This window comes from Fukomys damarensis, unplaced genomic scaffold (genome assembly GCF_012274545.1).
Source record: "Fukomys damarensis isolate Sample0158 unplaced genomic scaffold, DMR_v1.0_HiC HiC_scaffold_13, whole genome shotgun sequence".
NCBI lineage: Eukaryota > Metazoa > Chordata > Mammalia > Rodentia > Bathyergidae > Fukomys > Fukomys damarensis.
The window spans coordinates 18781263-18805977 of record NW_022900925.1 but is presented as its reverse complement, the minus strand read 5'-3'; the positions used below and the strand labels follow the sequence as shown (position 1 = coordinate 18805977).

The window sequence follows — 24715 nt, the reverse complement described above, 5'->3', positions numbered from 1 at the left end:
CAGTCCTTATGTAAAGTACCTGGTCCACACATTTGACACTCAGGTGAACTCCAAGGACGAGAGTCACTGTGTCTGAGGGCGTGCACACCGGGGATTCAGGTTGCTCTTTCCAAATGTAAGCACACAAACTTTGTGGCCGAGTGATCTGAACAACTGGGAGAAGCAGGGGTCCGCGGAGACAGCCCTCGTGTCCAGCCTCCCTGTGCCCCTGGAAACGCTTTGTGACCGGGCCCCAGTCCCACATGTGTGCATCCCCGGCAGGTTCTCCACCAAGTCCTGGCTGTCGCAGGTCTGCCACGTGTGCCAGAAGAGCATGATGTTCGGAGTGAAGTGCAAACACTGCAGGTGACGGGCGAGGGCTGGGGAGCAATACTTTCAGATGAGGGGCAGCCTTACTGCTTCGTTCTTGGCCTTGGGTCAAGTCAGAGGTGGGAGGAGTTCCTGTGAACCAACCACTCATAATCCCATCCAGCGTAGCGGGGCGATGGGGCCCTTTTAGGGGAGATGAAGTGAGGCACTGCTGGAGGAAAGAAACATTTTAGGCAGGTGTTGAGAGGATGAATAGAGGTTTACCAGGTAGACCAAGAGAAAAAGAATGCAGAAGCAGAGAGGAAATCGAGGAGTCTTGTTACCTTAAATTTTAGAACACAAGGGGTGGAAAATGGAGACAGGCATGGTAAAAAAAAAAAAAGAGTTACTTATAAATTGGCAAAATGAGAAGAGAATGTGGATTTTGTAGGCATCTGGCTTTCTTTTCTCACAGCACGGTGGTTTCTGATGTGAAGAACCAAGGATGGGGGACAGTGGCGGGTGGGGAGAGAGCAGTCTGTCATTAGCTGTTTGGGTGCCCTTACTTTATTCCTAGTTCCTGGCCCACATTGACCCTGCATTGCTGTGTGACGTGGGGTACTGTGCTTGTCCTTTCTGGACTTCTTTTTTTTCCATTTATACATCTGGGAAGATGATTCCATAGAGATTCCTCCAAGCTCCTGTGAGCCAATTCCTCTGAGCTCCTGTGCTCAAGGCAGACCTCAGGCCCCAGTGCAGTCATCCGTCAGGGATGCGTCCTGGGGGTGTCAGCTGGGTGGTTCCTTCCTGAGGACTCCTGACGTCCGAGAGGTCCCGGAGTTTTCTCTCCAGTCCAGGTTTCCTGTGGCTCCTGGCCATTTGGCTCTGGGATAAACTTGGGCCCTCCAGCTCCTATCCTGGGGTGCTAAGTGCAGGACGCCTGAGCTCCACGCCGCCCTACAGCTGCAGTGGGAGGTTGGGAGGGCCTCAGCCATCATCAGCCCATTTTGTCGATGCCAACAACTAGACGGTGCATTAGGCAGTGCCCAGAGGAGAACCCAGCCCTTGCCGCTCTGGGCCCTGGGCTTCCCCTCAGGACACACGGCCACCTAGTGAATGCAGTGGCTGCCTGTGGAATCCCTGCAATCCTTTGATAATGCAAATCCTCCTCCTCCTTTTGAGTGTGTGTGTGTGTGCGCGCGCGCATGTGTGTGTAAGTTTAGATCTGTCTGGAGCTTTCTGAAAGCGGTGGAAGGTCTCTCTCTGTTTTTCTTTTGGAAACAGAAATAGATGTGTGTGTGTGTGCAGTAAGGTAAAGTGGGCGTAGTGCAGCCCGCTGTGCCTGGAGGACGGGTAGACAACAGTACATGTGACACCTGCTCAGCGGACTGGCCCTGCTGCACTGGAGAGCTTGTGTGTGTGAGAAGGTTGTGGGAGCTCAGGGAGTCACGGGTGAGCACTAAGCAGAGCTCCCCCGCCTGACTCTCCAAGCCCTGGCTTCACTGATGTCGTGTCCTTAACCAGGTTGAAATGTCACAACAAGTGTACAAAGGAAGCCCCCGCCTGCAGAATCTCCTTCCTTCCAAGTGAGTGCCTGCCCCTTCTCCCCTCTACCTCCAGGAACTGGGGTGAACCTTCCTCACAGTGATCTGTTCCCTGCTGATGGGCTCCCCTTTTCACACAGTAACTAGGCTGCGGAGGACAGAATCTGTTCCCTCGGACATCAACAACCCCGTGGACAGAGCCGCTGAACCCCATTTTGGAACCCTTCCCAAGGCACTGACAAAGAAGGTATGCAGGCAGCCCCCACCCCCACCCGAAGGTTCTCACTGCCCTGAGCTCTGGTGCCTCTCAACACGGAGGCTTAGTGGGGGAGCAGGACAGGACACCACAGTCTGGGCTGGGGGTGGGGGATGCCTTTAGGGTGGTCTTAGCCAACAGTAGGCTTCACATTTATGTTCAATCTGTGGTTCCGTAGCTATGGTTCCCAGGCCCTTTATCCTCCTGAGGAGCATTTCCTGAACCCTCATTGTGCCTGGAGTTTTTCCCACCATGTCTTGTTTGACCCTCACAGTATTTCCAAAGGGTGTGCTGATATCTTCATTTTACAGTCAGGGAACTGAGCCCCATGGTCCCCCGGAAGCCCATTCCTCACTTGGAGGGTCTTCTTGCTGTGTCTTCGCTGGCTGCAGGGGTCCAGCAGCCGTGCTACTGGCCGTTTTTATAAAGGCACTAACCCCATTCACAAGGGACCACTGTAGTGACTTAGTCACCCTGCAGGCCCACCTCTACTGCTGTCACCTTGAGGGTTAGGGGATATAGACGCTCGGGTCCTGGCAGATCCATAGCTCTGGGTTTGAGTCTTCTCTCTTCGCTGTGACCTTGAGTGAAATGCATGACCTCCCTAAGCCTCAGCTTCATCGTTTGTAAAGTGAGGGTGATAATGCTAACAGGGTGTATGAGGATAGTGAGGGAATGTTCAGAGCTTTCTGTCCCCTGTGGTTTCTCAGCCTATCACAGACAGGTGAGATTCTTCAGCAGCTCCCATTGCCAACACCGCTGTCACCAGCCTTGCCCTCTCCTCTCCAGCGACACCCAGCCCCCGCCCCATGCTCACGCAGTCCTTGAACACCTGCACATTCTTGTGTCCCTTCATAGCATGGCACCTTGCTCCTCTGCCCCCGTCCTACTGGACAGCAGCTCAGCCCTCATGTCAGTTCCTCTGGGCCCATCTAGGTCCTGGGGGTGCCAGTGGTCTCTCCTGTGTCACTAGGGCAGTGGCCCGGTCTCGTCATTGCAGTGTCCTGTTTAGGGTCACCACTGCAACCTGAGCATGCGGTACTGGACCAGCGTGCTAAGCATGGCGGATCCATCCCACACCCGTGGACCTCTTCTCCAGCCATCTCTCCTCTCTGCCCTCCACTGGCTTTGGCACCAATGGCCTGAAAAGGCCTGCTGATCCTCCCCCCACACACACACTAGCAGCGGGAGCCGTGACATTGAGGGTTGGATGAATGAGTAACGTGCTGCTGCACTGGTGCTCCCCTGTCTCGTAGATGGTGCACTGTGGCTCAGGAAGGCTGGGCGTGTGTCCGAGGCCGGAAGAGGAGCTGTGGCTCAGCTTCCCCCCATGGCCGGTCTCTGCTGCCTTGTCATAGGCCTGGCCCCGCTGATAGGACCTGGGGGGGCCTTGAGCCTTGGAGCATGAATGGGGAGAGAGGGTGCTCAGTGGGCCCAGCCTCCCTTCCTTAGCCAACACCCTTCAGGGTCAGCTGTCTCTGGCCAGTGAGACCCCTTCCCCCATTTTGGCAGGTCCCAGAATGCACTGTGATCTCCCAAAGCCTTCCAGGCCTGCAGAGGAGAAAACTTTGAGCTTGGCATTTTACTCAGTGTGTGGCCCTAAGTATTTTGATTAAGGAATTCCTCTCCCACCCCTTATGTCTGCGAAACACAGGTCAGGTCCAGAGCGCTGCCCAACACAGAAGCCCCTCAGAGTCTCCCCCCACTGGCCGTTTGGTCTTGTTAGGGCCCAAGCTACTATGGGTCCTGGTTCCCATTTATTAGTCACCTATCAGTTATACTTTTAGGTGTAAAGGAGATGGCAGTGACATTTAAGTTGGAATAACTGGTGAGAACCAGGCCTGTCCTAACAAACCAGCTCCTTGGTCATCTTCTAGAAGCTTCGTTCCAGCTCTGGAATCTGCAACCCTCCAGGATGCCAGACAGCACCAGTCCAAGCTGTTGCCTCTTCAGGGTTTTGCAATTTAGTACAATCTGTGAGAGTCCCCAGCACTCTGGGGACATCTTCTGTAAGGACAAGGACTGTATGATTGCCTTGCTCACCACTGTCTCTGCTTCTGCAGTCAACCGGCTGTCGTTGTGATGCCCCACTGAAGCACTGCTGGGAGCTATGGGAGGATAATGAGGAGGAGCATGGTCCTAACCGGGGTTCAGGAAGTGTGTTTGAGTGATAATGGGACAGATGATCGAGAATCCACTAGGGGAGGGTCTTTGTATGCCTCTTTCCTCAAACGTGTTAGACCTGGAAGATGTCAGAGTTGGGAAACAGGACCCTAACTAAGGGCCTGTGGACTGAGCTCCTCTTTTCACATGGGAAGAGAGGCTCAGATGTGGAGGCAGCTGGCTGGGCAGTCCAGCCCTGTCCACCCTCGACGTCTCTGGTCTTGCAGGAGCACCCTCCGGCCATGAACCACCTGGACTCCAGCAGCAACCCGTCGTCCACCACGTCCTCCACGCCCTCTTCGCCAGCACCCTTCCCAACATCGTCCAACCCGTCCAGTGCCACCACACCCCCCAACCCCTCACCTGGCCAGCGGGACAGCAGGTTCAACTTCCCAGGTACCACCCCGCCAGGCCTGTGTGGGTCTGACCAGATCCCCCTTCTCAGCAGACCCTGCAGGTTCAGGGTCACACGCTCCCGCCATAGCTCTGAGGTTGAGGCTGTTGCTGTACCCTCTGTATGGATGGGGACAGAGGCTCAGGGACAGGGAGTGGCTTGCCCGAGTTAGTTATACAGACTGTATGTGCCAGAGCCAGGATCAAACAAAAGTTCGTCTGCTGCCCAGCCTGGTTTCCTGGCCTCATCTTCGTGCTGTTACCCTGTGTGTGTGGTGGCTTCTGCTGAGCACTGTCGCTGTGTCAGGGCTGGCTTCTGAGCTCCAGCTGACGCGGCAGGCAGCATAGGACGCCAGGCCTAGGAGAGCATTGCTGCCTGCCCCCTTTGCGACTGGGACAGCCTCTCAGAGGGGGCCTCTCCCTCCCTTTATGTAAAACAAGGAGACCACAGGAAGTTACAGTCCTGGCTTCGTTGTGCAGAGGACGCCAAGCCCCAGCCGCTTGCCCTTGGCCTCAGTCCTCCGTGCACTTCAGTTTGCAATCCCAGGCAAAGAAGGGGTGCTGGGACCCAGGCCCTCTGTTCTCTCTTGTCCGTGGGGACAGGCGAGGCCCTGTCACTGGCCACTGAAGCTCCAGGCCTGAGGGCCAGAGTTCTCTCCTGTGCCCTGTGCCAGGCCACCTGCTTGGAGCCACACACAGCCAGCAGCAGGCCAGGCTGCCTCTCAGGGCTCAGATCTTCAGGGTCCCAGCAATTTCTTTTGGGGACAGGGAGAGATTGAGATTTTGTAGAATATTTCTCTTTTGCTTGTTCCTTTGCCTTAATATGCACGTGGCTGGATCTCTCCTGACCTGAACTCCTTGTCCCAAACATGCCCCACCCTTCCTCCTGACTCAGTGATTAACCTCATTGTCCCTTTTGCTAACCCACTTAGTTTGGGTTTTTCTAAAAGAAAGGGCCTGTTTGAAACAACAGCCACAGAAAAAGTCTTTTTTTTTTTTTGTGACATCAGCCAAACCGTGTCCACTTTCACTGATATCTCACAAGGGAACTGGGCCCTCATTGTCCCCTGTCAGAGATCTCACTGTCCATGATCTTATCAGAATATTGGGGCCGACCCCGGGCCTGGCCAGGTGGGGCAGGGCTGGGGAGCAAAGCTCTGAGACCTCCTGCTGTTCAGCTGCTCTGTGCTGTTCTGGAGCCCTGCCCGTGACCCTCAAGATACATCTGGGAAGGGCCGGGGATTTAGCTCAGCGGTTTGGTGGCCTGCCTTGCAAGCGCAAGGACCCGAGTTCAATCCCTGGTACCCTCACCCCCCAAAAAAAGATACATCTGGGAAAGGTAGTACTCTGTCCTGCAGTGTGGCAGCTGGAGAAGTTAGCCAGTGTCCCCAAGACCAAGAGGTAAAGCTGAGGTTAGAACACTGTGTCCCTTCAGGCACAGCGCTTTCAGCTACTCAGAAGGCTGAGGTGAGAGGATCAGTGGAGCACAGGAGTTCAAGGCCAGGCTGGGTGGCAAAATAGCAAGATTGGTCTCAAAAACACAAGACAAATCCCTCTGTGTCACATTCTAGAACCCCAGTACGTCTCTTAGGAGAGAGCTTGTATGTATTTAGGAAGGGTCAGTGAGGGCAGTTGAGGGGCTCCAGGGTCAGGGTGGGCTAAACACAGACGTTTTCAGAACCACTGTTTTCCATCCGCATTGTATTTTGTTCTCGGGGCTCCCGTGCATTTTCTAGAGCAGGGTGCTGGTGAGAGCTTGGCAGCGAGGTGGCTGCCCAGAGCGGTCTCAGCGCGCAGCTGGTCCTCCGGTGCAGCCCCCTGTACTCTCGGGGCTCCCACCAGCACCGTGTGCTCCAGCTCCCTCCCTCCTTCCCGCATGGCTCAGCCCGTTCTCGCTGGGCCCATCAGGGGCCAGGAGCGTGGGGTGGGGCCAGCCCAGCCCAGTAACCAGGTCCTGCCTCCCCAGCCCACGCATCCTCCTCACTGCGTTTGCCACTTTGTGTGACTCACCTCCTCTTCTGTTTAAAGCTGCCTACTTCATTCATCATAGACAGCAGTTTATCTTCCCAGGTGAGTCCTTTGCATGTCCCGCTAACTGCCCCTTGCCGTGAGCCCTCCATCCAGCCCACCGGGTGCCCTCTTCCCCAGTGCCTGAGTCCATGGAGGTGGGCCCCTTAGTGGCAGTGCTGTGCTGGGAGGGACCCTAGAATCCGTCCTGCACTGCCTCTTGCGCAGAGAACACCAGCAACTTGTTCAAGGTCCCACTGTCAGGAGGTGGCAGAAACAAGCAGGACTAGAACCCAGGTTTGCAGAATGGGGGGGCGCTTTTTGTTGATATTTCATGAGCATCTGTCACCATGTCCTGCTCCCCTGCATAAGGATGGGAAACTGTGTTAACCAATTGTGAGTCTGTAGTCTTTGCCTGAGTCATTTCACAGCGTCACCTGCTGGCCATCATTGTAGAAAGTTTCATAGAAAAATCTCAATTCAGTAAGATACCCATTAATTCCTTTCTACAAAAATTGTTTCCATTTGACCAGTCTTTGTGCCAACTTTGCATTTGACCATATTCCTGTCCCTTGAAGGAATTTATACATTTCTTTTTTTTTTCCTTTAGCCAAAGGTGGCAAGCATAATTTTTTAGACTTTAACTCTACTTTATTGTTTCTTTCCCCTCTGGGTTAAACAAGATTATCTTGAAGTCCGTGTTTTGGTTATTCCAAGTTTCTCTCTTCCTCAACTCTGCCTATTAGGGGACTGACCTGGAGCCTCTGTGAGTCTCTGTCCACAAAGCTGTGTTCAGGCCTGTGCCCACTGGCAACAGTCAGGACATGGGCTCTGCCTCCAGAGCCCCATGGACCGGTCAGGGTTCACGTCAGGTTTTGCTGTGGCTCCCCCAGAACCTCCTTGCTTACCAGCTCTGGGACATGTACGGGGCATGCCCCTCTCCCAGACTGGGAAAACATGGTTCTCTGGAAGGTCCATGTTGTCCTGAAGATACCTCGTGGGAGGAGAAGGGACACAGATGTGTGTTCGAGCGGGATCACAATACGCTCTTAATTTTTAGGAAAAGTATGGGGTCCCCAAAGGACCCCTGCTCAGCCACCTGGAGGGCTCTTACCCCCCTGTCTCCCATTCCCTGACCCCCGGCTGTTTATCCTCTGTGGAGACATTTTGGAAGTGCTGGTGGGTGGAAACGCTGGCAATCTGGACAACATGTGGCGGTGTCTGGGAAGGCCTCAGCAGAGGCTTGTGAGGTCCAGGGCCCTCTGAAACTGCACAAGATGTCAGGCACGTAAGTGCGTCGCCATGATAAGATTCTAGCAGACTGTCCAAGTCTGTGAAGGAGTAGTAGGCATATTAACTTGCGGTTCTGACGACCTTTAGAGGAAGCTTTGGAGAAAGGGCAAGGAAGGCTTTACAGCTGAGTGGGGAAGGCAGGAGAGGGGCTGCTGTTGCTCAGGCTGCTGCCACTACTTATCTCTCATTTTAGAGAGTGTAGAGGCAAGCCCAGCCCTGGGGCCAGCAGTCTTGTAGCATCCAGACCTCATAGCACTGGGTTGACCATCCATTCAGGTGTCACTAGGCAGGCAGGAGGCTTACAGTGCCACGGCCGCGGGCCCAGGGGTCAATCTCAGCTGCTCAACTTGGAACAACCCAATCGCGGCAGCAAGGTGTTCCGGAGGAGGCCCAGGGGTCAATCTCAGCTGCTCAACTTGGAACAACCCAATCGCGGCAGCAAGGTGTTCCAGAGGAGGGTGTTCTGGAAATTCCCAGCAGCTGCACCAGGTGTCGCTAAGGAGCCTTCAGGTTCTGCTGCTGTCCAGTGTCCCTACTTTCCAGAGTTATGACAGCCAGTCCTGCCACCAACCAGGAAGACCTTCCACAGAGTGGCTCTGGCTCCCCTCCCCTCCAGTGTTGCCCTGCTGGCTTTTGCTGCTTGCTGTGTGAGTCCCTTTGGGTACCCGGAAGTGGTGTTAACTGAGGAGCCCCCGCTTCTTACCCAGCTGAGCCTTCCTGGGACAGAGCAGTGTGAACAGAAGAGCTATGGAGGCTGAGTCCATGTCAGCTTTGAGGATTCAGCACAAGTGGGCCCCTGTGGGAGTGGCCTGGAGAAGAGGTGCAGCTGCTCCGAGAGGAGCAACTTCCTCCTGTTAGGCAGGTGTGGGGTCTTGGGCCTGGGAAAAGTGGCCTCACACTCTGTGTTGATGCTTTGTTTCCTGCAGACATTTCGGCCTTTCCACAGGCAGCCCCGCTCCCTGATGCCACCGACAGTACCTGGTAAGAGTTCCTTCTCTGCCTGGAGACCTGTTGAGATTGAACTCAGGCCCTGGCTGCCTCCCACCTGGACTCTTAAATCTCTGACCTTCCCGCTGTGGGTGTTGCCAGGCCGGGCACAGCCGGATGGAGGCTGGCTGGGGCTGATTGCTGTCTGTACCAGATAACTCCCCCTGGAAGGGTTTATTTGCATCAACACAGTGAGCGTGTGTGGGCTTCGTGCAAACTGGAGCAGGCTGGTGGCCCGGGAAGGTGGACAGTGGCATTCGGAGTAAGGCCTATGAAAAATGGGTCCCACTTAGGGAGCCCTTCTTCCAAAGATGGGCTGAGCCCTCGACTCGGGCTTCCTTGTGTAGTCCACAGAGGAACCCTAATGTACAGCCAGCCCAGACAGACTGAGTTATACAAGGTCGGTCACAGAGTGAGCAAGTAGCAGGGTCGGTCCTCAGAGGTAAGCCTGCTGGATCCTCGGGCCTGTGTGTGCTCTGAACTCCTGGACTACAGTGTCACGTTTGAAAGGGTCCTTGGTGGTTACCGCCCTCCCCTTGTCTCCAGCCACCATCAGTTCAGCCCGGGGAGAAGGCTGAGGCCCCGGAAGGGTGGGCCTGGTCCCCAGCATCCAGCCTGTCTCTACCACAGGTGGGTCACCATATAGTCCATATAGAGAGCCTTTGCGTCAGGCCTGCCCCTGGGGAGCCCCTGGCAGGCCCAGGGTCCCCCTGACAAAGCCTGTTTTACTCTTAGGCCTGATGACCAGCCGAAAGCCGAGGTGTTGGAGGCTCACAAGGTGGAGGTGCGTGAGGGTGGCACAGCTGAAGCCACAGAAGGCCGTTGGTGTTTCCTGCCCTCCCCAGAATGTGGGGCTTCTGCGGCACAGAAAGGGTCTTCCCGGGGCCTGCTGCACGGTGTGGGACAGGCACAGGGTGGGGAGAAAGCAGAGACACTGCCTCCTTTGCTTCTGTTTCTGGGGCTACCTGAAGTAAGGTCACAGTTCTGTCTTCACTCTGGTCAGACTAACTTCAGTCTAGGATGGGGTCAGACGTCTCCGTGTTGACAGAACTCACCGGGTGATTCTGCTCAAAGCCAGGGTCAAGAACCAATGTCTAGACTTTTGATCAAAAGCGTAAACTGAGCCTGGATCCCTGCCGTGCAGTGTAGCTTACAGAAGAGAGTCAGAAACTGCTTTAAAAAGGGAGTACCAGAAGAGTGAGTTCCTCCATTGCTGGGGTATCAGTGCTGTTTCTTGAATGATTAGGTGTTGCTCCTGGGTAGATCTTGGAGCATTAGCAGGATGGAGGACTGTGGGATAACCTGGGCCAGTGACTATATTTTGTGGATGCCAAGTGACCTCCCCACTGTCCATAGCAAAATAAAAAAGCCAGTGCAGAGCTGTTTCTAGAATCAGCTCTCAGATCCAGGCCTTTCCTCCCTCACCTGGCTAGGGCTTTCAGAAGGGAAGAGAGGACCCTGACCTGCCACCACCGTTCTCTATTTGGTCTCCCCTCCTTCCAGGCCGAGGAGCCAGAGGCTGGCAAGTCCGAGGCAGAAGATGACGAGGATGAGGTGGACGACTTACCAAGCTCCCGCCGGCCCTGGCGGGGCCCCATCTCCCGCAAGGCCAGCCAGACCAGTGTGTACCTGCAAGAGTGGGACATCCCCTTCGAGCAGGTGGAGCTGGGAGAGCTCATCGGGCAGGGCCGCTGGGGCCGGGTGCACCGTGGCCGCTGGCACGGCGAGGTGGCCATTCGCCTGCTGGAGATGGACGGCCACAACCAGGACCACCTGAAGCTGTTCAAGAAGGAGGTGATGAACTACAGGCAGACACGGCACGAGAACGTGGTGCTGTTCATGGGCGCCTGCATGAATCCTCCCCACCTGGCCATCATCACCAGGTGAGCAGCCCTGAAGGGTGTGCGAGTTTTCACAGAAAGTGGTACAAAGAAGAAAACAAAAATGGGGTGGCACTTCCTGCTTACATAACCCCTCTGCCATTAAAAAGAGAGAAAATGATGCCCTCTAAGGATTCTTCTTTCCATAAAAGGCACAAAGCAAAAGCCAAGTCTTCTGCCACCCCAGGCGGGGCCTTGTCCCCAGAGGTGAATATGGTAAAGAACTTCATTCCCTGCATTAAAATAAAGACTTTGCATGTGCTTAGAGATTTTTAAAGTATTCCTTTATGAAAACATGGGAAAGACCCTACTGGTTCACCCCTTGCTTTTCTCACTTGACGGTAGAGCTGGGCTCGTTCTCTTCTTTGTGTGTGTGTGTGTGTGTGTGTGTGTGTGTGTGTTGGTGCTGAGGGTCAAAGCTAGGTCCCTGCACATACGCGCTGAGGGCTTTATCACTGAGCCACATCCCCAGCCAGTGGTGTTTTGATGTCTGCAGTCCATTTCTGCTCTGGAAAGTCCTCACTGTTCCACTTCCATCCCACACGTCTCTTCCTCAGAGCTGTGACACTGGAACAGTTTTTCCCGTGGCATTTATTATATCACTGTTTACTTTTGAAGTTAGGAAATGCAATATGAGGTCATTAGAGAAATTCTGAAACAGGCATTTCAAGAAGAATCTAAAAATCACTTTAATCTCATCAAACTAAGAATCCTCATTAGCCTGGAGATGGTCTTCTCCATACCTGTATCCTATACTTTAGGAAAATGTTTTTTTCTTTTCAAAGCAATGAAGGAAGTAGAAATTAATTTCCATTTTGCTTGTTTAAAGTGATGTAAGTAATCATCCCCAGAACTCCTGGGCAGTATGAGATAACCACAGTCTCCTTACCAGGGGAATAAAATTGCAGCCCAAAGCGAGACAAGCAGATGCCCAGGGAGCCTGAGTGTGGCCCCCCAGCCCCCGACCCTAGTGCGTAGCCCCTGCTGCTGTCCTCCATCCACCCATCCTTCCTCCTCTCCTCTATGCACCCTATCTCTTCAGAGATGGGAGTCAGAGTGGGTATGCACATAATGAAACAGCAGAAGGTTCACTAACAAGAAAACAGTGTCTTTCCGAAATATGCTGAGGAAAATGGGACACAGATTGGGAGACTATCGGCCAGTGTTCCAAAGCCCTTGCCTCTTGGTTCTCAAAGTCTCTGAGACGCCCTGGACCTTACTTCCAGGAGACTTTTCCTAAAGACTAGTCCTTCCCTAAGATGGCATGAGCCAGCTTTCCCCAAACAGGAAAGGGAACCACATACACCTTGCCTGAGTCCTTCTTCTGATATAAGAGGAGGCCCCAGAACACAAGCTCCCTTTCCCATAACCACTGTGATCCCCTGACAGCCACCCCAGTGCCTTGGCCTTCTTTACGAATGGCTTTATTTAAAAAAAAGCAGTAACGAGACTGTATAGTGAGCACCAGAGCCTTGATGTTGTCTGGCAGTAGCATTAAAGGCTGCGTTCTTGGCTGTCTTGAGTTTCACTGCTCCTGATCCTGCCTGACCCCCCTGCCACTGGGCCACCCAGAGTTGCAAGCAGGCTGGTTGAACTGGGTTTCCTTGTGTAGGGCAGACCCGATGAGCCTTAGGTGGGGCCCTCACAGGCCAGGCCCTAGCGGGAATGGGCGGCAGATTTGGTTAAGGACAGACATGCTTTGGGGGGCTCTGTGGGAGTGGATGGACTCCTGGTCCCCATGACCCTGCCAGTCCCCAACTTGACTGAGCCCACATCCTCAACAGCTTCTGCAAGGGGCGGACGTTGCACTCGTTCGTGAGGGACCCCAAGACATCGCTGGACATCAACAAGACAAGGCAGATCGCTCAGGAGATCATCAAGGTAAAGGGCAGCCAGCAGCTGGAGCGCTGCTCCCGGAGCTCTCATCCTTCCTCCTGCTGCATCCAACATCAGGGCGGGGTGCGGCTCCCTGCGGCGCCTCTCCCAGCCGGGGCTCTTCCGTGCCTCTGTTCCTGTGTCACCTCCTCAGAGCTGGAGCCATTTACTTGGTCAGCGTCGGTAGAGTTGAATTAGATGGGGAGGAGCTCAGCTGGTTCTGAAAGCAGTTTGACTGCTGGTCACATCAGCCGTGTGGCCTCGGGCAGGTTCCTTAGCTTCTCTGGGCCTTGGTTTTCTCCCTGTAAAATGGGGATTCCTCACTGGATCCATGCAAAGATAAAGTGCAGTCATCCATGCATAGCATGTGGCCCAGCCCCCAGCCCCCAGTGAGCTCTGTTAGGATGCGCCACGGGAAGGAGGAGTGGTATTTAACTTCCAAGAACCAGAAGGACCCAGGCTTTCTCTCTTGAAGTTTGCAAGGCCACTTTCCCAAGGGCAGGCCCTGGCACCCGAATGAAAAGCCCCCTTCATTTCTTGCATTATCTTAAAAAAGTAATTAAATAAAAGTGAAGAAAGAGCTCATTTGTTGCTTATGTAGCAGTAAACAGACCCAAATAAAAACTGAAATACAGGTGAAGAGACGTTCTTTTCTTTCTTTAAAAAATTATGTTGATAATTTTACCAGCTCCACCACGTTTTTCCCGTCTTTCTTTCCTCCCTTTTCTCCTGCCTGCATCCTCTCCTGCCTCCTCCCCTTCCTTTCCGTTCTCTCCTCCCTTCCCTTTTTTCTTCTGGTGTCTCTTTGTATGTCTTTAGAAAAGATGAAAATATAATGACATTTGTGGATAAACCAAGATTTCCACTTGCCATTTCTGCACTAAGCTCACGTGTTAAACTTCGGAAAACTGAAGCCCAAAGATGCCATCTCTGCCTTCACTGTGGTCCATCTTCTTTCAGAGGGGCCGGTGGGACCTGCAGTGTCTGTTCTCCCCCACCCCCACCCCCGCAGCCCTGCTAAGTCTGCTCCCCTCCCTCAAGCTCCTCTCTGTCTCTGCTCCCTGGGGAGTGCATGTCTGGGTGCTGCTGCTGAGTCATGATGAGGAGCCCTAGGATGATTCCCGACCCAGCAGATAAGTCGCTAAAAAGTTTTAGAGCTGCAGAGCCGGAAGCTGCTTTTCTGCTGGCTTCTTCCATCCTGCTGAGAAACCCTCCTCTCTCCTTCTGCTGGGGCCCTTGAGCCACTTCCTTTATGGAGTTATCTGTGATGCTTTGGCCCAAAGAGATAAAACAGACTGGGCCTTTGGTTAGAGGGTTTACAACTTTTAGACCAGTATAGAGATGGCTGTAGAATTCGGGAAAAGGAACATCAGTGTCCAGACCCAGCCCTTCATCCTGTCCCTTTATGCTTGTCCTTTCAGGCTGTGACACCTGTTTTACAAATAAGGTTGAGAGCAGTACAGGGACTTGTCCAGTTCCTTCCAGAGCTGGTCCCTACTCAGCCCACTGAGAGTCTGGCTCTGTCTGGCTACCGGGGAAGGCTCATGCCTTGGTTTGGTTTGGGAAATGGGCAGATATTTCCGGAAGGACCACCTTGCAATCAAGACAGAGTCTGGGGAATGAGCATTCTTGGAGCCCCCTGACCCTGTCATAAGGAGACAACTCTCCACAGGCCCAAGGGAAGTGGCCCCAGTAGCCTCACACCTTCTTGTCCCTTTCAGAGGAGAATCTGCTTCGTTTAAATGGATCTCCAGTGCTCTTGACTCTTGGGACAGAGCTCTTACTGGGGGCTGAGTTCTGCGGTTGTAGCTTGTGGCTGACTCTGTTTCCTAAATGCAGTGTGTTTTTCACTAGTTATCCCCACCCCCCTCCCTATGACACCTTTTAGCCAGGGACATCTCTGCAGAAGGTGTGATGTGCCTGCAGGGTGGAGGGTAGTTTCATTGCTGCTTCTTTCTAAGCTGCCAGGGATGCCATTCAGCCATGGCGTCTTCCCCTGTCCCTAAGGGTGTCAGAGTACCTGGTAGCCGTGGGTGTGGAGTTTGAAGACAGCTCTGACCTTGGATGAGATTATACTGTGTGGAGTCACCTGTGTCCATGCACCCAGCCCATCGGTGTCCATTCTAGAGCCGCTCGTGAGAAGTCACCCCCCACTGCCCTTGCGTGGATAGATGAGGAGGCTGAGCCACAGAGAAGTGAACACTGCCTGAGGCCTCTTAATGAGTTAGGGTCTGAGTTGAGGTGGAGCTTGAACCCCGGATGGACATTGGCAGTGGCCACATGTGGAGACCCTTTTGTGGGAATCTCTAGTTCCCCACCTGACCTTTATGTTACCTGAGAGCAGAGATCAGCTGTGCAAATCCTGATGGACACCCTGAGTTGTTCGGACCCTTGTGACCTGACGCGGGTGGTGTTGTTGACTGTTTTCCTTTGAATTGCTGGGAAGGGACCTCACGACCTTGTGCATGCTGGGCAGGGGCTCTGCCACTGAGCTTCCCTCACAGCCAGTATCATTTTTCTACATTCTTTGACCTCTCCAGGTTCCTAGCGAGCACTTGTCTATACCTCACACCCTAGCCAGATCTAAGATGAGTATTGGGCAGCCTGGTGGTGTGGAAAGAGCACGGACTGGCTGAGTCAGATCTGAGCTCTGCTGGTTAACTGCTGTGTACCTTGGCCTTTCTGAGCCTCCGTTTCCTCATCTGTCAGATGGGGACAATATGCAGCATGGGATTGTGAGGATTAAATGAGGGGACTTGGGGAAGCTTCTAGTGCAGAACCTGTCACAGGATTGAAACTCAGCATCACCCCTCATCTTCTCTTCCTGCTGATGTGAGCCTCGCTGTTTTCCAGGGCATGGGCTACCTGCATGCCAAGGGCATTGTGCACAAAGATCTCAAATCGAAGAATGTCTTTTACGACAATGGCAAAGTGGTCATCACAGACTTCGGGCTATTTGGGATCTCGGGTGTGGTCCGAGAGGAGAGGTGAGTTGGCCCTGGGTGTCTGGGTGGGACAGGAGGAGCAGGGTCCTGGGTGGGCTTGCTCGGGGTCCAGGTACTCTGGCCATGCTGCCGAGAAGCAGACCTCCCTGTAGGGAGTTGTAGAGAGGGCCAGGCAACTACAGGCTGGCCCCTATAGTTCTGGTCAGAATCTTGCCTGGGTGATATTTCAGCCCCTCGTGGTATTTGAGTCCCCAGCTCACTTTTGACCTGGCTGATCAGCGAAATGGGTGAGGGTCCAGGTCCCATTGCCATGATGAGAAAAAACATCCAGCTTTTATTTCCTCCATCCTTAAAGGGGTGAAGTGAAAGGCTCTTCCCTGAGTGTCTGGGGAGCCCCCAGGGGAAGATTGGCAGCCAGGCAGGGAGTCTCCAGGCTGTTGTGAGATTGCAGATAGGCCTGGTTTCCCGGACAGAGATGAGCCCAGGCCCAGTACTTGCCCTTGGCCTGCTTCCCTGGAAGAGCACAGTGATGTCTTCTGTGAGAGCTGAAGCCAGGGCAGGATCAGTGTGTGCACTCAGGTGCTATACCTGCACCGCGTGGGTGTTTGCCTGGCCTGAGGGCAGCCGAGTGCCAGGCAGGCCTGCTGAGGGGCTGTGCTCTTATTCCGGCCTCCAGGCGTGAGAACCAGCTGAAGCTGTCCCATGACTGGCTGTGCTACCTGGCCCCTGAGATCGTGCGCGAGATGACCCCTGGGAAGGATGAGGACCAGCTTCCCTTCTCCAAAGCTGCGGACGTCTATGCATTTGGGTAAGCAGACTCCTGGTGCTTGGAGCCCAAGTGTGGCCGAAAGAGAGGGCCCTGGCGGCCACTGGAGGCAGGGGAGGTGTCCGCCGAGCTGCTTAGAGCCTGGTCTTTGGAGTGGTAGCAAACCCGGTCTTGAGTCATAGCTCTGCTGCTTGTTGGCTGACGGACCTGCCTCCCGACTCGGATAATTATACTTCCAAGACAGTTGTTTCACGAGGACTAAATTAAGTCATGGTTTAAGTGCTAGTTGTCAGTTTTACCCACTGATCTGCTGGGACACTTGCCAGAGCCAACCAGCGATTGCTCCTCTCGCCCTGGGATGCTTGGGCGTCCTGCCAACTGGCCTCCAGTGCCCATGCAGCGCTGGGGTGCTGACCAAGAGAAATACAGTGCAAACCAGATATATATATATCCTTTCAGTTAAAAAAAATAAACAAGTGAAATAGTCTCAACAGTCTATTTTAACTCAGCACATCTAAAGTATGATTTCAGTATGCAATGAATAAAAATCTTAGAGACAGTTTATATTCACTTCCTTATTACCAAGTCTTCACAATCTAGTGTGAATTTTCTATGTGCAGCATGCTGCAGTCCACACTTTAGCGGCTCAGTAGCCTCATGTAAGAAGTGGCCCCTCCACTGGCTAGTGCAAGTCTAATTAGAATGTCCCTGTCCTAGTAAATTGAGAAAGCTAAGGGGATTTGGAGCAGCTGAGGACGGCTCACTCCCAGTTACTCTATGCTCTCTGTGCTGCGGCCTGAGTGCTATCTCTTCCTCCCTGGCCTTTAACTGTGTCACTGCCAAAGCACAATGCGTGCCCTGCGCTGGGCTTGACATTTTTGTTATTCCTCCAGCAACCTCATGACAGACATCAGCCTACTGAGATTGAGCAGTTATACCAGGACCTTGCTTGCAGCTAGGAAGTGGCAGAGCTGGGGTTAAGCTTGGGTCAGAGCAAGGTCAGGGTTCTATCCAGGCCTGTGCTGTATGGGAGCAGGGGCACAGGGCCCAGGTCCCTAGAGGCCCAGGAGGGGTCTCTCAGGTGCTGTCATAGCATCCCCTCAAGGCTGGAGGGAAGGAAGGCTGGGGTGGACTTCTGGGCATGGACTAGGCCAAGCAGCTCAGGAGCTCATGCCGTCAGTGGGTCTCCACAGGACTGTGTGGTATGAGCTACAAGCAAGAGACTGGCCCTTTAAGCACCAGCCTGCAGAGGCCTTGATCTGGCAGATTGGAAGCGGAGAAGGAATGAAGCGGGTCCTGGGCTCCGTCAGCCTGGGGAAGGAAGTCAGCGTGAGTAGCACCTGCTCTTGGGGGGAAGTGGGACTTTGAGGGGTAGGCTGAGTGGCCCGGCTGCCCTTTGTCTTCCTGCCTGGCTTCGTCACCGGGTGGTGTCATATTTGAAATTTACTAAAAATGTTTGAAGTTTACTAAAAATGGGGGGAAGCAGGGAAGCAGAGAGAAGAAAATAAAAAGCATCGGTATCATGCCATTGTCAACTTCTGTCTTGATTTCCTTAAGATCATTTTAATTGACTTATGAGATGAAAAGAAAATCAAGCCTTATATACTACTGACAAGAATGAAAATAAAAACAATCACTGATCAAAATACAAATAGTGGGCTGGGGATTTAGCTCAGTGGTTCCACTGCCTACCTTGCAAGCGCAAGTACCCACGTTCAATCCCTGGTACTAAAAAAAATAAAACAAAGCCCCCAAAACAAAATACATATAGTGAGGTTATGCTGTGGTATCAAGTCTCTTCTTCATGTTTTTTATGGCTATTCAACAACAAATCAAAATTCCCACAACAGACTCGTTTCATAGTGCTGAATCTTAATTGCAGCCCCTGCGTTCTCGTTTCCGGACAGTTTTCCTTGAATGGTTTCTCTGCATGGGTAGTTTCCATGTCACGGCACAGTCTCATGCCGAGAAACCCTGGACTGAGCATTTTCAGTATAATGGGTGGCGACTGGGGCCTCTGTGTTGGACAGAGCAACTGCCACAGGTACTGCACCGCTCCCAGTGAAGCTCTTCCGGGGGCAGCGCCTGGCCCTTCCCAGCGTTAGGTCTGAATAGGCTGTCCTTCCTCAGAGATCTTTATTGACCAGTAGCAGGCCACTGAGGTGTCTTGAGAGGGCTCGTTTAACGTGACGTTGTATCTGACCTACTGTATTCCACAGGAGTATATGTCATTAGGTCGAAGTGCAAAATATTTTCCAAGAGTGATGTCAAAAGGCTAATCTGCAGCTCTGACACCAGACTTTCTGGCCAGTCGGTACAGCTGCAGCTGGGATGTCGGGTGGGTGGAGGGACGAGCGCTTCCCTGATGCTCTGGGGCCTGCCTCTCAGCCAGCATCAGCCGGCACCACCTTGCCCAGGATGTGTTCTTGGCACCTTAGGAGGGAAATGCTGGGACAAGCAGCTATTGCCTTCCAGTCTTTTTCTTTCTTTCTTTCTTTCTTTCTTTCTTTCTTTCTTTCTTTCTTTTTTTTTTTCTTTCTTTCTTTCTTTCTTTCTTTCTTTCTTTCTTTCTTTTCTTTCTTTCTTTCTTTCTTTCTTTCTTTCTTTTTTTTTTTTTTTCCTTTTCAGTACTGTGAATTAAACCCAGAGCTTTCGTTCTGAGCTACATCCCCAGCCCCCTTTTTTAAATTTTATTTTGGGGCTGGGGATGTAGCTCAGCGGTTTGGTGGCCTGCCTTGCAAATGCAAGGACCCGAGTTCAATCCTGCCCCGGCCCACGGGGTTCGTTATTAGTAGGGCTCGAGAAGGGGAGCACCCGGATCGGGAACAGGAACGACGCAGGAAGACAAGAACCAAACAGAGCTCTTTTAGTGGTCAAATTTGACAAATTTTACTTCTCACACAGCAGCTTTTATGCAGGCAGGGGTGAGCAGGGACTTTCCCGGTTGTTAGGTTACCTAACCTAGGCTGGTCTAGCTAGATAAGGTAGGGCATGGCCAGAATGTCGCTGGGAGGGGTTAGGATGTCCCCGGGAGGGTGTAAAGTTCCTATCAGGGGCACACACAGAGGGTGGAGGCACACATAGGTCTTGGTCTCCAGCACAATCCCCGGTACATAATAAATAAATAAATACATAAATAAAATTTTAAAAATAAATTTTATTTTGAGACGAGGTCTTGCCAAGTTGCCTAGGCTGTGCTCAGACTTGCAGTTCTCCTGTTTCAGCCTATCAGAGTGCCGATACAGGCCTGTGCCGCCACGCCTGACTACCTTCCCTTGTCTGTTTGTTTGATTTGAGACGGTGTCTCATTATGTAGTCCATGCTGACTTTGAACTCACTGTGTAACCCAAGACTGGCCGCTTCTCCTGCCTCTGCCTCCGCCTCCAGAGGGCTGGCGTGACAGGCATGTACCACAATGCCTGGTTTGGCCTCTAGTCTTAAAAAAATATGTATCTTGAAGAAAATCACAATGATAACATGTAGGTTATTTTTGTGTCATAACTTTTTTCCACATGGCACTTTATTATCTCACGTTTCTAATAAATCTTTATTGTCTGCCCTTCTGTCCTGTGGCTGTACCATAATATAAGTCCTTATGTCACTGGATATTTAGTTCACTTCCAATTTTTACCTTTACAGTAGCATTAGTAAGGACTTCTTTGTATAAAAGAGTATGTATATATGTTTTATTTTGGTTTTGGTACCAGGGATTGAACTCAGGACCTTGTGCTTGCGAGGCAGGCGGTGGAATCACTGAGCCAAACCCCCGGCCCTAGGTGTTTTATTTTTAAATAAAGCTCCTCAGATAATTTTGGAACATAGCCAGAGTCCAGAACTAATTGGGAAGATTTCTCTCCATGAAGGATTGAAGCTGCAGATGAGTCTTCTGGTGTCATTAGTGGAGGATCGAGCATGCAGGAATATTTTGTACCTCAACCTGGTGACAGGTCCCACTGTGGAGCGAAGTAGATTAAATATGACATCGTTTTAAATAAGCCCTCTGAAGATACCTGAACTAGTTGGAAGGATTTCTTGTAAAGAAGAGTGTGGAAGTCAAGTCTTGTAAGAATAAATTGAGGCCAGGGAGTGAGGAAGTGGAGACAGAAAATACGTGAGCGGACAGCTTCTTGTGTCTCTGGTAGTCTGGTCTTTTCTTCCTCTCCACCCCTCCCCCTTTTCTTACAGTTGCTGTGAAGCTCCTTCGTGTTGTTGGCAGTGTCTCCAGGGGGCCACCAGCCAGGGCATTTGAGAGCACTGCTGGGATGCTTTGTGGGTGCCCCGGCCATGCCCTCCTCCCTCCAGGCCAGCACACACACACAGCACTAATGGCAGTCCCATTTGCAGGAGATCCTGTCTGCCTGCTGGGCTTTCAGTCTGCAGGAGAGACCCAGCTTCAGCCTGCTGATGGACATGCTGGAGAAGCTGCCCAAGCTGAACCGGCGGCTCTCGCACCCTGGACACTTCTGGAAGTCAGCTGAGTGAGTACCTCCTCAGTGAGGTGCCCACCTGGGATCTTGGGGGGCACCCTCTGCTGCACCTGGGGAGCATGTAGGGCAGATTAGCCAGAGAGAAGCCAGGGTTTCACTTAACTGGGTTTATTTTGGAGACAGATGAGCACCTTTGGTTGACATCTATGAAAGGCTGCGTGTCGCTCTTAGACCAGTGCTGATGCCAGACCTATGCGAGGCCAGGGTGAGAAGGTTTCATCCTGGGAGAGGCATGATGGGCGGGTGGAGGGCAGATCCACATGGATACTGAGAAGCCCCTGTAGTAGGCAGAGCCAGTGTTATTTAAAATGGCACTGACTCAGACACGAGCCCAAGAAGCTAGCCACTGGCTGTGAGGCTGCATCACTGTCTTTATTCTGGCATAGATGCCAGATCCCCTTGTCCTCCGCGTCGTCACAGGACCCTTTGCCCCCATGGTGTGTGTGGGGGTCTCCATGGGCCAGCCGAAGCCATTGTCATCTTTCCTGCGCTGTCTTGTTCTCTTTCTTCTTTGTCCCTCTAGCCACCTATTCCGGAATACTTAAAAAGACCTTTGTCCTGCCATGACCTTTTATGAGGATTCGGAGCTTTATTAGGGCCTTACTTCCCACACCTTCAAAAAGTAGGGCTAGATAATACCCAGGATGCACACACTTCAGCAGAAAAGGACCTGATAATTATTTTAGACTTTGCAGACTAAGAGAGAACTCAAGTTCTAACTCCGGGCCCCTAGCATTGGTGGTGTGCTCAGTGTGGATGCTGGTGCTCCAACTTGGTCCTGCCGCCTGAGCCATCAGTTCACAGCCATCAGTTTAAGCCCTGTAAAGGGAAAATGCAGCAGATCTGAATGAGTCTGTGTCCAAGCCTTTGTTGATAATTTCTACTTTCTGCACCCTCAGCCTCTAAATTCTCATTCTCTCTGTTCTTTCCCACTGGCTTTGTTGCTTTTTTTACTTTGGGGGCGGGTGGCGGACTTGCTGGCCTGCCCCGTCGTCTCCCCCATCCCACCACCCCGACTCCTGTACCTGTCCACTGCCCGGCTGGCTGATGGCTGGACGGCACTCTTCCTGCTTGCAGTCGCTGGCGGAGCCGCTACTATGGGAAAGGACGTGTGTCTCCCCCATCCCACCATCCTGACTCCTGTACCTGTCCACTGCCCGGCTGGCTGATGGCTGGACGGCACTCTTCCTGCCCCTGTTGGAATGGTCCCGGGGCACTTGCAGTCGCTGGCGGAGCCGCTACTATGGGAAAGGACGTGATGGCCACCCCGACTTTAAGAACTCCTGTCCGGTTCTAGAAGAATAGTGTGTTTCTCTCATTTCCCTTCTTCCCCGCCTGTGTGTGGCTGTCCTGTTACACCTCCACTTCCCGTTGTGTTTCTGCACCCCAGCTTCTCATAACCATCCCCATACTCCAGAGTGATGTCCTGCAGCCAGAGTGCCACCAGCAAGGGCCACGTGGGCCTGTGTTTCTCTCAGTAGAGGGAGAGACCCACAGCATATGGCGGGGCCTCTGTCCACACCATGAGTGCACAGGTGGCTTGTTGTGTGCCCAGGGTCCCCGCTCTGGCCAGAGCTCAAAAGAGAATCCAGTGAGCTGAGGTGGTCAACTCCAAGAAGTCAGTATTGACAGTCAGGAGCTGAGGAGCTGGGGCCGTCAGCCAGCCTGTGTGGAAGCCTGTGACTGTGCCCTGCAGGACCTTGAAGAAGGCTTCTTGCTCGCAGACTCCTCCCAGGCTTGCCTGGGTGCCACCCTGGCAGGGGTGACGTTGAGTGCTTCCCCTGTCTGGCAGTTCTGGCCAGGCCTCTGGGGCTTGGGTACCCTATGGGCTCGGCTTCTGATGCCTCTCTTGCCTCTTCTCTGTCCCTTGTAGGTTGTAGCCTGGCTGCTTTGCATGCCCCAGGAACTTTCTGCCTCCCAACTGACCACTCGGCTCTGTGACTTCTACTAAAATGCAAAATGCCAAGTGGGCACTAACCCAGGGGATGCCGTCTCTGCTGCTTCACTGTCTCTCTCCAGACTTCTTGTGCTGTTTTAAAAAGCAGCCTCCTCCCCTCTACATGTGGCCTGCATGTGCCCCAGTCACTTCTGACGGCAGAGGGTCGCGCCAGCCAGGCTCCTCTGCAGTGCTGCACAACTTCCAGCGCCTTCGTGGACGTGACTCTTCTTTCTCTCTGGCTCTTCCGAGGGATGGGCTGGCCCTGTCTACACTAACACCTTAATAGGCTTCTTGCTGATCGTGTTCTGAGAACAGGGGAGGGGTGCTTGGCTCCTAACCCCTCTAACCCCTGGAGACCTTGTCCTGCAGGGAGTGGAATGGTTGCTGAGCTGCCTTGAGGCCAGCAGCATGGTCCCAGAGCCTTCTCTAGGTTCCTGCCTCTGGTGGTAGACACAAAAGGTCCTGTTGCTGTGAAAGACACTAGCTGAGAAGGGCTGTGTCTTCAGTGGCACAGAAAAGTCGACCTCGTTCAAAGAGGTGCCTATCCCCAAGCTTCAATAATGGAAGCACAGCTGCTGCCCCACCCCACCCCTGCCATGTCACTCCCTTCCCACCCACCCTGGCTCTGTGGACAGTCAGGTCAGTATTCAGCATTTGTGAGCTCACGGGTCATCGTGCCGCTGAGTACATATCTTCGTCCTCCCTCCAATTTTACTGACCCCAGATCTCGGCCCATCCCAGAGAGCCTCCTCATGGACCCAGTGCTTGAGCACTTCTTTTTCTTTCGGAGGTACTGGGGATTGAACCCAGGGGAGCTTTACTACTGAGCTCCATCCCCAGCCCTCTTGGTTTTTTACTTTCCCAGCCCCCCCACACCTTTTTTTTACTTTGAGACACAGCCTCACTAACTTTCTCAGGCTGGCCTCAGGTTTGTGGTCCTCAGCATCCTGAGCAGCTGGAATTACAGGTGTGCACCAGCAGGTCCAGCTGAGCACCATTTCTATAAGGAGCATACACCTTTGGGTGTTGGGGCTCAGGTTCCTCTTCCCCCTAGTACTGCACAGAACAAGGACATCCCAAGGCTGCCAGTATAGAAATGGTCCCCTTGAACTCACAGCAGTTAGCGGTGCACCCTAGGACCTAGGAGTCAGATGAATGAGCCGCCTCGCCGTCCTCCAGGAGTGGAGAGTGTGGCCAAGACCGAGGACTCTGCCAGGGCTGTGGGCTGAGCAATCATTGTCACTTCTTGGTGTGGGCCAGGTCCCCTTGACTCTGGTCAAGACCAATAGAGCCATAACCCCAGATTTTGTTCCTTTTTGCAGCATTAACAGCAGCAAAGTTGTACCCCGCTTTGAGAGGTTCGGCCTTGGTGCCCTGGAGTCCAGTAACCCAAAGATGTAGCCAGCCGTGCAGTTGTTCTGCTGCCTGTCTCTTTTTAAAATGTGTTTTTAAAACACAAACAACCATCACAGCAACAAGAAAAATGAAAAGCCACTCCACCTAACGCTGCAAGCCAGGGGGGTGAGTCCTCCATTCTGACTGTTCGTCGCAAAGACACGTGGATCCCTGGAGATGGAGCTGCACCTGCCGTCTTAGTAAGACCCCAGTGACAACCAGACTGGTCCCAACCGACAGCAAATGTTTACACGTATGTTTCTGCCCAGTGAACTTGGTGTTTTACATAGGTAATAATACGGTCCATGCCTGAGGGTGCTGTACCTGGGGATGGAAGATGCAGCTGTCCCCGTGGAAGATCTTACAGCACTGAGAAGCCCAGTGCTTGGTCAGAAGAAAGAAAGATGTTGTGGTATGGCTGGTTTAAGGGTAGGGTGGGAAGAGGTGGGAGCACAAGGCTTGCTGGGCCTCTGCTTTGGCCCTAACCCCCGTTGGTG

General features: G+C 53.0%; 1 protein-coding gene across 1 annotated transcript in view; it reads left to right on the top strand.

Annotated features, from left to right (window-relative positions):
• Positions 1-24230, top strand: part of Ksr1 (kinase suppressor of ras 1) — a 133128-nt gene extending 108898 nt beyond the window's left edge. Inside the window, exons 8-22 of the mRNA XM_033762887.1 lie at positions 262-345; positions 1813-1874; positions 1973-2079; positions 4479-4647; positions 6673-6714; positions 8871-8925; positions 9478-9561; positions 9667-9715; positions 10435-10814; positions 12596-12692; positions 15540-15673; positions 16308-16439; positions 17591-17726; positions 20742-20875; positions 24146-24230. Of these exons, the coding sequence (XP_033618778.1) occupies positions 262-345; positions 1813-1874; positions 1973-2079; positions 4479-4647; positions 6673-6714; positions 8871-8925; positions 9478-9561; positions 9667-9715; positions 10435-10814; positions 12596-12692; positions 15540-15673; positions 16308-16439; positions 17591-17726; positions 20742-20875; positions 24146-24224 (1744 nt within the window). The 3' untranslated portion in view covers positions 24225-24230. The remainder of the gene's footprint in view (positions 1-261; positions 346-1812; positions 1875-1972; positions 2080-4478; positions 4648-6672; positions 6715-8870; positions 8926-9477; positions 9562-9666; positions 9716-10434; positions 10815-12595; positions 12693-15539; positions 15674-16307; positions 16440-17590; positions 17727-20741; positions 20876-24145) is intronic.
• Positions 24231-24715: the final 485 nt, after the last annotated feature.